We start from the raw sequence: 13,852 nt of genomic DNA, 5'->3' as shown, positions 1-13,852 counted from the left end.
CAGAAGGTTAGAGTTTTTTCAGCGTTGGACTCCATCTATAGCCATATTATAGATGTAAGAAGTATTTTTTCCCAGTTGACCAATACGTCGTTCATTTTCAGACACGCTGGTGGTGTCAGAAGTTTTTAAAGCCTGATCTCTTGTCCTTGTCCCACTCTTCTTCATGAGATCACTTTAAATGTATTGGTGGAGAAGGGTAGAGGGGTAGGACTGTTTAAATGTGATAATGGTCTTTAATCTGTGGCAAAGATGATTTGTTAGCTCCTGGCCGGCCTTTAAAACATAAAATAGAAACTATTAGCTATTACCGGCGCATCACTCACTTCATAGAATTTCTGAAGGTGGGGGGAAGGGCCGAGGCAGGAAGAATTCATCTGATTTTTTTTCTTTCTTTTCAAAGCCACTGTAGCCCCAATCCAATTTGCCAGGCATGTGGAGTTATCCTTAAGCCTGTCAAATGCACTGACAGGGAAAGCTGTCACTTCTCACTTGGTCACATGGTCACAATCAGCACTAGTTATTTATAGGCCTCATCCCTTATACTGTCACCACCACGAGATCTACATCCCAACAACCCAACACACAGTATCAACTATTAGCCTTCCTCCGAGCTGTTAACTCCATTTTATCATGCAGTTGTTGGGAATTGTGTTTGTTTAGTGGATCCAAGCGATCCACCCTCTTTCAGGTGGTTTTGGGTTTCATAGGAACTCATCCAGAAAAAGACAACGGATAAAAATTAACCTCTACTTGATTGTGTAATTTTCCTACAGTTGCTTTAGTATCAAATTCTACACAGCTTTGCACTGAAGATCATGCTTAATAATATGATATCAGTTTGCATTTGAGGTGTGAAGGGGGCTAAATGTAGCACTAAATGTGCTCCATATATTCCTGCATCAACATGGACAAGCCACTCAACCTGGGCAATTACTGCTTAACTTCCACGACGTGGCCATTGGCTTTATGTTTGAGTGGTGTTTTGTCATACCTGGAGGATATGTGTTAACTCAGCAGGTCGAGCATTACCAGAGACCTCCATTGTTCTCAGCTCTATTCAGAGTTCTCCAAACACTGGCCTGTAATTAAAGGGCTCAGTCCTACTTAATGCTTTTGTTCCCATGCCCCCCTCCCTCTTCTCTCCCCCATGCTTGGGTTAGGGATAATGAGTATTATGTGTGCATGCACATACGTGCGTATGCTTGTGTGTATGTATGTGTTTGTAAGCGGATGTGGTCATAGGATCTTTAGTTTCGAACCACTCGTACATTCATTCCCACATTTCTGGCCACCGCATTGGCCATCTGTGGGCGTACCCACGACGCTTGGTCTCGCTCTGCTATTAGCGCTGGTAGCTAATCCTCCAACTCGGACTGGGACAGCACCGTCACCAAGGAGCTTCCCCACCACCCTTTCCTCCGACCACCTGAAGGTGACAGTGTTTTGTCACAAGTGCCTCTCAGCTCCCCACACTCAGTGCAGCCCGACCCCCGGGGCCAAAGTTCTTTGATCGGTCACATTTAACGTTCCTCTATAAGGCAACACGGCAACAATAATTGCCCAAAGAGGGGTGCTATGAGATGAAGCACGAGACACGTAGAGAGAGAAGAGTTTCGGCTTTATTCCTTATCTCATTCCTGTGATTTCCACACCATGCTCTCTTTTCCTTTTTGTGACTGCTGAAACGGCAGACAGGAATTCTTCTCAGTCGTTTCACAGCTCTGTGTTTCTTCCTCCCAATTTGGAGCCAGTTTAGTCTGAGGATTAGAAGAGATTACACTGTGATCTGGTTTGTGATAGCAGCTCATTTTTGGGGGAACGTTTCACATAGTCACCTGCAGAAAGAAGGAAAGAAAAAGACAAACGCCTTTGTGTGAAATGCTAACAATGTGCCCTCATGACAGAGCCGCCCTTATTAGCCTGTCTGTTGAGAGCAGGGGAGAAACGCAGAGACCCAAAGCCCATCTTAGGTTACACTGATACAAATCCCTGTACGTCTGAAATGAATCAACAGGACGGCTCTGACAGGCTTAAAGAGATGACCACCAATACTTGCTTTAGCTGCTCCTCTTACATTTATGTTATGACCCACTAATCTCCTAAGTCGGACGAAGAAACTAGGATCACCTTTAGCCTTTAGAGTAATGTCACATGGTTGATCAGGCTGTTGTTTTGTGTGTTGACTCCTCTCTCCTCCAAGCCGTATCATTGTCTCGCAGAGGTCCAATCCTATTAATTAAAGCCAATTGAAATTAAAAGACATAATTAAAGTTGACCAATCCTGCACCTGATGGCCTCTTCCATACTTTGACTATTTACTGCTTGTGCTCCTGATTAGCATGTCGGTCACAGGGGAAGTAGTGGCCTGCAGTCATGATATTAATTGAGATTATAACCACAGCCAATGAGTTTGTGCATCTGTGTGTACGCCGTTCATAGCGCTGTGTTAAGAGCCTCGGGGGAGGGGGCATTGGCGGTGTTGCCAGCTTTCAAGCTGTCACTCTGGCTTTTTGATTGATTGATGCCTTATGCGAGTTGATGGATGCGTACTCGCATTAAGCCGAATGGCGGCCGCCGCGAGGCTTCGGCAGTTTAAGACGACGTTATGGCTTAATTAAGGCAGAGAGCCGCTGTGGCCAAAGATCATGGTGGTGACAGGCCAATATTATAGCTGGCTGGGTTGATAATGATATCATGAATGTGAGGGTCACAGGTTGAAGGTGCATTAACATATGTTAGGCTCCTGGAGGTTGATTGGAGATCGCAATAGTGGCAAAATCTCCCCCTTTGCTGGTTTGACTTTGCAACTTTATTGACTGGTGCAGATGCTCGACGACATTGTTATACAAAAAAAAATACTTCAATGTCCGTAACAATACCAACCGTGAAAGTATCACCGGAGAAAAAAATGTCTTTGTCAATGAGTTTTGCATTGGTCATGTAAATCACTTGTTTATGCTTATGATTCATTTTTGTCCTTAAGTTGAAGGATGGGAGAGAAAATATTCTATAGTGTATTCTACGTGATCGTTGATTAGTCCTTTCAGCTCAGATTGTTGCTCTTTTCTCCTTTTATTCGTTTACTTTTTGTCTCCCCATCTGTCAGTATCTGCCAACCTCCTGACCCTCACATTGATTATTACACAACATTGATAGCCTAAATTGAAGCGATGCTGCCAGCCCCATCCTTTTCTTCCTTTTGCTCGTATGTCTGTGTGGCCATTACCAAAGGTCACGACCTCTGGCCTCCTCCTTCTTCCGTCTTTCTGGCTCAGTCGAGGCGTCTGAGGACTTAATCCAGTAATGGAGGACACGGGAGAGCAGATAGTACAGGATGCAAGGGGACATTGGGGAGGTTAAAGGGGTAACATCCCCCCACCTCCCCTCTCCCTATTCCCTTCACCTAATTTTTTTCTGTAAATCCTTCCATTCCAAAGAATTACCAGCAACCAGTCATCGCCCCACCCCACCCACTTTTACCTTCTTCTGCCCCCACCAGCTGCACCAGGAGCAAAAGAATCATTGGAATCCATCTTTTAAAATTTTTGTTTATTACACCCACTATTGATATTGTTATAGTTTAAAGTGGTCTCGGCTGTACCTGGACTGTGACTGACAGGCGTCCCACCGTGCCTCTCGTTAATTATGAATAGAGGGAGGTGCTGCAAAACAGGGGGTCGTGGAAGAAAAGACTTGGGGGGCTGCCTGTGTATGGGACAGCAACGGGACCCACGGAGGGCCTGCGTTAATAATTTACCGCCAGCTTGTGGCTCGCCCGTTGAGCCCCATGCACTGCCATTTTGGAAAGGGAGCGATTGTCTGCCTTCAGCACAGTGTGATTCCGCGCTGAAGTAAATAAGATAGAGGTGTATTCTCTTCCAGGATAAACATGGGGCTCAGTGGCCTTATAAACAAAAGCTAACTGCTCGGCCTGCCAATGGTGAAAAGAGGATTAAAATAACAAACAGGGATGGAAACTTGCAATCCCCCTGAAAATGATGCATCAGATGTCAAATTATGCATATGCATATGTAATATATGGGCAATCCACCACTGCTGCTTAGGCCCGTTTGAAATTCAATATTAGCCTTTCATTATAGGTAGCCAATATGTCACTCTGGCAACGTGCTGGAATAGCAAACGACTTAGAGTGTACCAGCTGTATGGGAATATCTGCATCATGAGTGGATTTATCTGCTCATTCTCTGATATCTTTGCATTTATTTCCATTAAAGAAACATGTGTTTTCATTTGTTGAGTTCTTTTCCTCACACTGTTTCCCGTTTTTAAGCATTATTTATGTTTTTATAACATACAGAGACCGAATGGTATGAAAATCAACTTCCTTTGACCAGATGGTAAACCCACAGTATGTTGTAAACCCACAGTAAACAGCACACTGGATTTTATTTTGGTCAGTTTCAGTTAGCTGTATGAATGCTAATGCAGTAGTAAATGAAGATTGTTCTTCAAGGATTTGGAAGAATATGTGGAAGTGGTGAGGCGAAGCTCGGGCATCTACAAGGCAACCAGTGCTTGCATGTTTAATATCAGCATTCAGGGATGTTTGCCTGCAGGTAGGATGAAGCTAAGGCGGTTATCCCTGGAAAAATAGTCCGTAAATCATTTATGCCACTGGAAATCTGAGATGTTTTCAATGGCACACAGGATGAGGTTTGATAGTAACTGACATGACACTATTTTTTTTCTTCAAAGCAATATTCCACCCCATTTTAAGGGGTTCACCCCAAGACCCGTCTTTGAACTGCTCCCCCCCAGCCTCTCGGTTTTCTTGCTACTGTGGCGAGGCGCCGCGGTGCACCATGCTCGGAAAAAAAACATGTGTGCATCTCTAACAAGCTGCCTGTGGGCAATCCAGCACATGAGAGCAGCTGAAGGATCAGGCCGTTTCAGAATGCAGAGTTAGAAAGTTTGTCAAGTTGGATGGTGGGGGACGTTTAGGGTCACACAGCTGTGATGAGCTCAGTTGGACCTGGACAGGTAGTTTTTTTGGGGGGGGATTATGACTATGGGATTACACTAAAAGAATTGTGGAGAACAAATATGCTTTCTTTTTCTAATAGTCTTCTATCTTCATTCCCTTTAAATGTCCCCACAATTTACTAACTTTCCAACTTCAGACATGGCATCTGTTTTAATCAAAATACTCAAGGCATCCAGACGCTGAACCAACTCGTCTCAAGATCCTGCTGACGATGGGTCTAGCTGCTGCATCCGGTGAAATTCTCCAGCCCTCTCCGAGATTTGGAGTTCTACTTAAAAGAGAAACCTGCGAAGGTGACAATTATTTGAGGTCACCTAATGCAAAACACAGCTACCAAATTATTTTCACGGCGCCAGCCTATTCCGTGAAAAAATATTTTGGAGTCAGGATCCATAAAAGAGTCTACTGGTAACCATAGAGTACAAAGTATACCCCAGCTCACTACTCCACTGGCCTCTTGGTGTCAAGCTAGCTGATAGCTCATCAAAGCTGTCTTCAGAGCTGAGCTAATCTGTTTAGACGGATAATGTCTTTTACACCTTACTTGAGACTAACACATCCTTCTTCCTCCTGAAGAGGAATGTTGAGTTTCAGATGCTTCTGTCCAAAAAAACAGCTGCAACATACATGAAAACATATTATTGAATAGAAATGATTCACCCAGTTATGAGACTCTCTCACATGTGTTTTCATACTGTTATAAAGCATCTGGAAAAAAAGGATTGGATAAAATGGAGTTTTTGAGCATGATCCAGCCAATTCATTTTATATGTGCTAGCAAGTTTCAGGGCACGCAATTAGCTTTAATCATTAGCATGCAGCGCAGCTTTGTATCATTAGGAGGGGACACTGCTCGGAACTTACTGTGGTGTATGTGCACTCCTGATGTGTAAGAGTGTGCCACTGTCAATACATTAAGCAGTCGCAACCACGCTCCCAAGTCTCTCTCTCTCTCTCTCTCTCTCTCTCTCAGAGTGAGCAAGTTCCTCTGAATCAATGGGCTGGAATTACGGGCATTAACTTCAAAGTTCATCTCTTCCTTCATGCATGACACACAGGGTTCGAAATGCACCCCCCCCCCCCCGCCCCCCCATTGACCGATCAAATTGGGTCGCGGCTTGTCATTACGGGGTAAAGGTGGGTCTTGTGTGGTGGATTTGTGATGCGTTTTGTAGATTTTCAGCAATATGTTTGTGAATGTGCTGCTGTTAGCTGGCAGGTTGTTTGGCTTCATACACATACAGCATATCTAAGTTAGTTAATGCAACTTTTGATATAGGAACACCAACTCCAAATATTTTACTACAATAAGCAATTATTCTGGAGATACAAACATAATCGAGGCACTTACAGCATTTTCATGAGGGATTTCACTCTTTGTGAGGCTTCGTTTTTGCCGCGTTCAACAATAACCTACGTGTCTGTGCAATAGACCACAACAACAATCTGTGATGCTATTAGCTGCCCTGATTGCTTGTTGCTTGAATGTTAAAAATATTTGTCGGGGACCCCCCAAAATCTAAAAATAAATTCTTATAGGGGGTCCCTAATGACTTATAGGGGGTCCGGGACCCCCCCAGACCTCCCTCATTTCGAACCCTGATGACACAGCTGTCAGTCAGAGGCTGCCGGGCTCCTCATTCCCAGAAATAACAATATCTAATATTGTTGCCAGAATTTGAGGTGAAGACATTCAGCCCATGAAATAGTGCAGGATGTCAACATATTTGATTATTTTTGAGAACAGCCATCCAAGAAGAAGCATCAGTGTTTCCCCTACCATTATAACACCCAGGGGGGGTGCTAGTTTCTGAAAAAAGTGTGCAATTAAAAAAAAAAATGAATTTTTGACTATTACCATGCCCCCCCTGACGTTGTAGACCTAGGGGAAACACTGAGTATGATATGTTTTTGAACTCAGTGGAGGAGGACAATGAATAATCTGCTGTTGGAAATGAATAAGAACAAACATGGAAGCAACTCACTTTACCACATTTTTAGTTATTTGTTGACGGTGAAAACAAACTTCTTGAACTCAGCCGCTGTAAGCTGAAACCCCCTGTCTATCCTCCCATCTGTCCTCTGCCTTAAGTTACAGCAGCTGCACAGGTTTGGTTGAATAATTAATCCATTTACACATTGTGCCTGATCATTCATCTTTTAAAATAACTTTTATTCACTAGTTCTGGATCTTTCACAACAGCCCCTGAGACCATTTTGCTGGCCTCTTCCTCCTTTACACACGTTGCCACACAACCATAAATGTATACCATATACAGAATTGGAAGTTTTAACACAATCAAAAGCTGGTCACAGCTGTTTTCTTCTTACTACGAGTCATGCATCCACAGGGCGCAACATGCAGAAACAAAAGAGCCTTTGATCAGATCCAGTATATTCTCATTGGAACTGAAGCCATAAAACTTGGTGTTGAAGAGGTTGAGCAGAAGGCACCGACTGTCTCCCTCAAATGTAGACAGCTGCAAGGCCAATTCCACACTTGCACTTGTTTTTGGCGATTGCTCAAAGAGACAAATGTAATATACAAAAAGAACAAAGTGTTTTAACAGTAATGACTAGTTGAGAAGAGTGGTTTTAGCACGTGTCTTTGGGGTAATAAAGCAAATTGGGGTGAAGGGTGATAGCAAGCTGAATATGTGTCAAATCAAATGAGGATTTCCAAATACTAAGGGGCACAGCTATCTAAAGGGACAAAAAGATAGCTGAGGTTAATTTTCTGTAAACTGTTTTCTAAATTGTGGGTTCTCGTGGTTCCCTTCCGGGCAGAGCTGTTTCCTGATTTCTCCCACTATGGAAGCAAGAGATGAACGATGCACCAGGGGCCAGCTATGCAGGACAGGCTTTTGAGCTCTATGGGCGCTGGTTCTTTTCCTTGCTAATCAGAACTCCACGTTCCCCACGTGCCACCCTGGCCTAGGCAGGCACCCCACATTATGTCCTCTTAGGACCCCAAAGCACCTCTCATGCAGCTTTGGAGTCTGAAAGGAATCATGGATTCACACATTCAACAACACAGCTCAACAAAAGCAACAGCCCCCATCTAGAAATGGGATTTTTAGCTGGCAAGGCGTAACTGTGAGTGCATCAGTCACAGGAGGACATGGGTGAAGTACGGGCCTGACAAATCCAGGGTATTATCAGGCCTTTGTCCAGCCTGCAGCTGTCGTTTACCAGGCTAGTGGGAGAGAATAAGGGACAGAGGGGAATTCATGACCTATCCCTGTAACCACAGAGGAGTATTCAGGCATTCTGAGATAAAACATATGGGAAGAAAGAAAGATAGAATGGGTGCAGCATGAGGCAAAGAAAACTAGAAGATATTTTTAAGAAGAAGGAAAAGACACTAAATTGGAGTGGGAGAGAAAGCAGAAAAAGACGACAAATGCTTTCGTTTGATTGCAAGAATCATGGCAGATTGGCCGATATGTTCAGATTTCCTCTGAAGACTAAAAAAACATTTTATCTTTGTCCCTCTCTCCTTCAAAAATGACCAGCGGTAATGCAGATCTAATCTTTTTCTATCATCGCGGTAGGTCCCAAAGGCTGTCCATCTACCCAAAAGTGCCTCATCTTTCTGTCTTTGAAATAAATGAAAGTCCACAGGGCGATGGAATAAAGATGAGCCAAGCCTTGATGAAATATTGCCAAAGGGCTCAAACTGAAGACGCCTGCCCCATCATCTGCTGCATGGAGATACCAGTCCAGAGCAAGAAACCAGATAATCTGATAGAATTTCAATCATCAGCGATCAGATAAAAAATAACAGACCGTCCGATTCCACACCGACAACCGTGTTCAGCCCTTTTCGCTTTACTTGAAAATGAGCAAGTTTGCAACAACTCTTCAGCAAAAAGACTTCCGTTGAAATTGTAGCCAAAGGATTAGAACATTCCATCTCTTTCTATCTCTTTCTGAATGGCTGGGATCCACGTTACACTCCTTTATTGGCCGATGGCAGTGTTTATTGGAACATGCCGAGACTCGAAGCAACTTTGATCCACCAACAGAAGCAAATAGGGGCACTAGGAACATAGTTTGCATCCTTGGCCTAAGCCTTGTGGTGTGTGGGACATCTGCTAAATCCTTCTGGATCAAAGGATGATTATTACACGGACAGGCGTCCACATACCCCAAACTGCAGCTTTAGATGGCTTATGACCCCTGTCAACGGGTCAGGTTGAAAAACACAGGTGGGATGGGGGTCATGCATATGTATGCACATGGACATCATTGGTTCTTAAACAAGCGCTCTAACAAATGCATTTGTGTCTTAGTTGTGAAGTATATTATTTACTCAGAAAGGAATGTTCATCACAGGTTGAAAAGTAGCTTTTTTTATTGGTTTTGTTCCCTTGCATTTTCTGAAGTTTTTGTAACTGATTCATAATAAGGGAAATAATGATTTGGAGCAGCAGAATGATCAGCAGCACAGTAGAGGGTCTGTTATTGCGTAGATGGACCTACATCCTTGTTTTTTTTACCCTGCATGCCTGCGAATTCAAAAAACAATAACCCCTCAGAATGAGCTCTCAGCCAAGCACAGCAGCAGTGTGACTTTACAGAATACATGGTGTCTGTAATGTGAGGAGAATGGAGACACGGAGAGGAGAGTAAGTTTCTTGACTTCTTCGAGTCTTCTCAGTGTGTTTGCATGCATTTTGGAATGCAGACCATTGTTGTTTGAATATCATTGGATAGGGACGCTTTCTCATACCCCGTCTGACGTCTGATACCAACACAAGAACCACCTCATTCCAACTTAGTGTTTCTGTTGCCTAGACCTGAGATCATCTTTCTGTTTGAATTCAATATGTTAACCACAAATTATGCAAGGGGCAACCACGCAAGGGGCACATCGCTCGGTCAGCTTTTCCTCCCAAACCATTGCATCAGAGAGTGGTGCCAGGATGTCTGATAGAGTGGGAGTATGTGACGAGTTGGAAAGAGAGGCTGTTGGGGACCAGAGAGGGCGGACATATCAGCCTTGCCAACACACGGATGAATTTTAAAGGAGTGTCAATATATACAGGCGGGAATGAAGATGACTGTGGAAAGATGTTTTGTTAATTACAAGCGGCATCACATTTTCCATTGACTCACCTGTCAAGAGACGGCTTTCTGGGGGAAACAAAACCAGAACTGGGATTAGGCCCAGGAAGCTTCTGTGATTATGATGCTGCCTGCATGTACCCTTGAGAACACTTTCACAACCAGTGACCTTTTTTCCTTATGCACAAAGATGTGGCACAAAACTGTGCCTTATGGCAAACTGATGAGCGGCGCTCATTAATATTCCGTCTCAACCATCTATCGCTGGTTGGAATGAAACATTCATCCTAATCGCTGATGTGGAGTGCTGACTGCCGCCCCCTGATATTTCCGTGCAGCTCTGGTTGTTCACATTGGAATTTATAAACGATGGCACCTGATGCATCGCCAGCAATCATGCTGACTAATTACACTTTGCAATGTCCAAGTATTAGGGAGCTCTATTCAGGCAGATGAATGTATCTCCTTAATGTATGGAGACAGGCTTGCTACTGGGGCCATGCTCTTCTCTGGTGCAAAGCTCTCAAGCTCTTCCTTTCTCGTGGTATAAATATTTTTCCATTGAAGAATTCCAGGAGTGGTTTGCGAGAATACCATCGACTTGGTACCCCCGTGGTGGGTGGAGGGCCACCATTATCTGCCCCTGCAGATAATCTAGATATTGCACAGGCCTCCTTTGAACTTCCATGACAAATTCCCTACTCGCTAAATCCCATCCCCGCTCACAGTTCGTACGCGATGCAATTTCCATTTGTAGCACAAAATTTATTGGATTGCCAAACTGCGAGTTCTTTAATTTGCTGGAGATCTTGTCTTCAATGATCTTCTCTCTTTCCACTACCCAGCACTTAATTTGCCACACACAGAAATGTTATAATATAAAGAGCAAACCCTCATGCTTGGATCGATGCTTTAAATCCTGTTGTGTAAGTGTATATGGACTCAACAGTTGTTTTTTGTAGCCTGGTTATATTGCTCTGTTTCTGGATTCCCAGTTGGCTCCCAATGGTCCCCAGTCCATTGGCGTATATTTAAGATGCTGATGTTAGCACTGGCCGTCTTTGGAATGTCCAAGGGGGACATTTCCGAAGCTGTTTGCTAGGAGTCTTCTCTTAAACCAGCCACGGGGATTAAACTAATTACAAGAATTTTTAGATAGAAGATCGACCAGATCTATGTTTGGTCTTTTCTTACCCATTATAGTCTCATCAAAACTCTCTCACAATCAGGGGACATGCCATGTGCTGTATTTCAACATATATATTCAAATTTAATCAGAATTGCAAATGTGTTTATTTTCTTCCTAATTGCTGTGTTTAGGAGTGTAAGGAAAACACACTTTAGTAGAATATGTCTTCATGGAATTTGAAAAACTTAATTGGTGTTTTAAAATTAAGGATTTAGCAGTGTTACTCACACAGGAACAAATTCTCATAGCATTTGCCTGTAACCTTGTACTTAAAAATAATAAAAACTTGTATCGTGAAGGAGAGCACATTTATGTTACTGCCACCCATAGGGAGCCTTTAATTGTTGCTATTGGTTTGTACCAAAAGTCAATGTTGCTCTGTTGTTTACAGGCTTAAGATAAGTCATTTAATTTCTCTAACATTGCATATGCTAGTTAAGCAACCTCAACATTGATTTTGTAATAGAAGGACTTCACCATCACCCTAGAAGCATTGGCCACCTCACACCCAATGAACCACTTAATTGCCCACATCCAGATAAAAGGCCTAATGCACACTGCCTGCACTCCCACATGCATAAAGCTATCGGAATCAAATGGGCTATAACTAATACAATTGATTTTGATCAAGCAGTAGGAATAACACTATAACAGCTCCTCGCCAAGTGCTACTCAGGGGCAATGCAAAAAGATCCATCGAGCCTTCATGAACTGCTATTTATTGTGCTTTTAATGAAACTTGATTGGCAGAATGTCCTAGTTCCCATTATCATCAGAAGGATGTGCTCATTCTAATCTGCAATTATCACCATGATTGTGCCCACAATCCTCTGGGCCCAAACAGGCAATCAAGTCCACCGCTGGCGTGCCACCTGTAAGTGCTCCTCAGGAGGACATGCAAAGTGGCAGGGTAACAGGTCCTGGATGACTTTGTCTCTTTACCTTACCTCACATGCTCTTGATTAAACTTATCATTTTTCTCCCAGAAAAATACCCCTCATGCCTTCATCTCCCTTTTCCATTCCTCACCCTTTCACTCCCACTCCCTACATGCCAGAGCTCTCTCCCAGCACAAATTCCTGACCTTTGGTCACTTTTATCGCTGCATTATGCATAAATACAGGGCCATTTTCAAGCCAAATGTCTCCCCATACTTATGCATTTTGTCATGTGCTGCCTCTGTAGCTGGTGATAAAAGGAGAGCCTGATTATGCTGAAGGAAGGCTATTGATTCCTATTGACAGGCCCCTCAAAGCCCTTAAATGAAGGAGATGTAAATGAGAGTTTTCCACAGTGTTTAATGACTGCGTATCATAGAAAGGCCAACATTCTCTTGCAGTCTAAAAGGGACATGCATCACTCACAATGGTGCACGAGGGACACTTTCCGTTATAGGAATATCAAGAGGAAAAGCTGAAAGGAGGAAGGGTGGGAAGAAAAGGACATAGGGAGGTCAGTCAGGTATGCAAGGGGAACCATGACTGTCAGATAAAAACAGATCTCCAACTGAATTTAGTGGGGTGTCAGTGTGGTCAAATGAATAACTCACATATGAAAAAGCTTTATTAGAAATCAAGTAATGTTGCATGTATTACTTCTGAGTGGGGGCCTAATGAAAAACACCTAGATTTCCACCAAGAGGCTGATCAGACAAAGACAGACGTTCCGGTAAAAGTGGGCGCTTGGAGCTTTTGTTAACAAAGGCGGCGCTGACAACACTTCCCTCTTATTGAAATCCATTACAAAACAACACCATAGGCAATTAAAACATTCACTGTCTGTCTGTCCTGGCGATGATTGGCCTTAGAGTGCAATCTGTATTAAAAACAACCAGTCTCACTAACTCACCTCCTCTGTCTCTCTCTTTGTCCCAGCAGTCACATGGCTCCCAGTAACCACAACCGGATACAAGTGCTGAGGAGCGAGTTCCAGCAGGCCAGGCAGGAGGATGACCAGGAGGACCAAGGGCGCACCAACATCTTCAACCAGTCCCAGGTGAGTGTTTGGATAGGAGCTGCGCTCCAGCAGAGTTGCGGTGAGCTGCCCACGCCCAGATACACATGCTCCAAAATACCCCTACACGCGGAGCTCTGATTCCCCCTGATGCACCACTGGACTCAGATTATCTCCAAATCCACTGGCAGCTTAATGGATTCCTTACACTCAAATAGTTTAATTCCCCCATCTTATTTCAGTGACTACCTACTTGTGACAAGACGTTATTTTGATCAGAGTTGGCTAAGTAACAGCCTATAAAGCAAATGGCCATTTATTTTTTGCAACAAGCACCAACAAATTAAGATTCACAATAATGCTAAAAAAACTCAAATGTAATTTGTTACTGGTAAAAATGTTGTTAGATACATTACAGTAGATTTTACTGTTTCAAATTCATACCAGTGATAGAGAGTGAGAAAAACCCACTGAGCATGAATGTGAATTGTAAGCTGGAATACCCAGGAGAAGACATGTATATCAACATACTGCAATTAAGTAGAGTCATAAATTCCTGCATTCTGGGATCAGCTATAAAAGCAATTTTCCTTGTGAAATTAGTAATAATTGATTTGACACAGTATGAAGTCCAT

At 43.3% G+C, this 13,852-nt stretch overlaps 1 protein-coding gene across 3 annotated transcripts in view; it reads left to right on the top strand.

The window, feature by feature from the left end:
• pard3aa (par-3 family cell polarity regulator alpha, a) overlaps positions 1 to 13,852 on the top strand; it is a 281,463-nt gene that overhangs the window by 252,730 nt on the left and 14,881 nt on the right. For 2 of the 3 annotated variants that reach the window (XM_062559226.1, XM_037455956.2), the window contains one exon: positions 13,139 to 13,259. In XM_062559226.1, coding sequence (XP_062415210.1) covers positions 13,139 to 13,259 — 121 coding nt within the window. The remainder of the gene's footprint in view (positions 1 to 13,138; positions 13,260 to 13,852) is intronic. The other variant, XM_037455958.2, reaches the window with a different exon arrangement.

This window comes from Pungitius pungitius, chromosome 19 (genome assembly GCF_949316345.1).
Source record: "Pungitius pungitius chromosome 19, fPunPun2.1, whole genome shotgun sequence".
In the NCBI taxonomy this organism is placed as follows: Eukaryota; Metazoa; Chordata; class Actinopteri; order Perciformes; family Gasterosteidae; genus Pungitius; species Pungitius pungitius.
The sequence above is the reverse complement of the archived record's forward strand: the minus strand, read 5'-3'. Positions and strand labels throughout refer to the sequence as shown.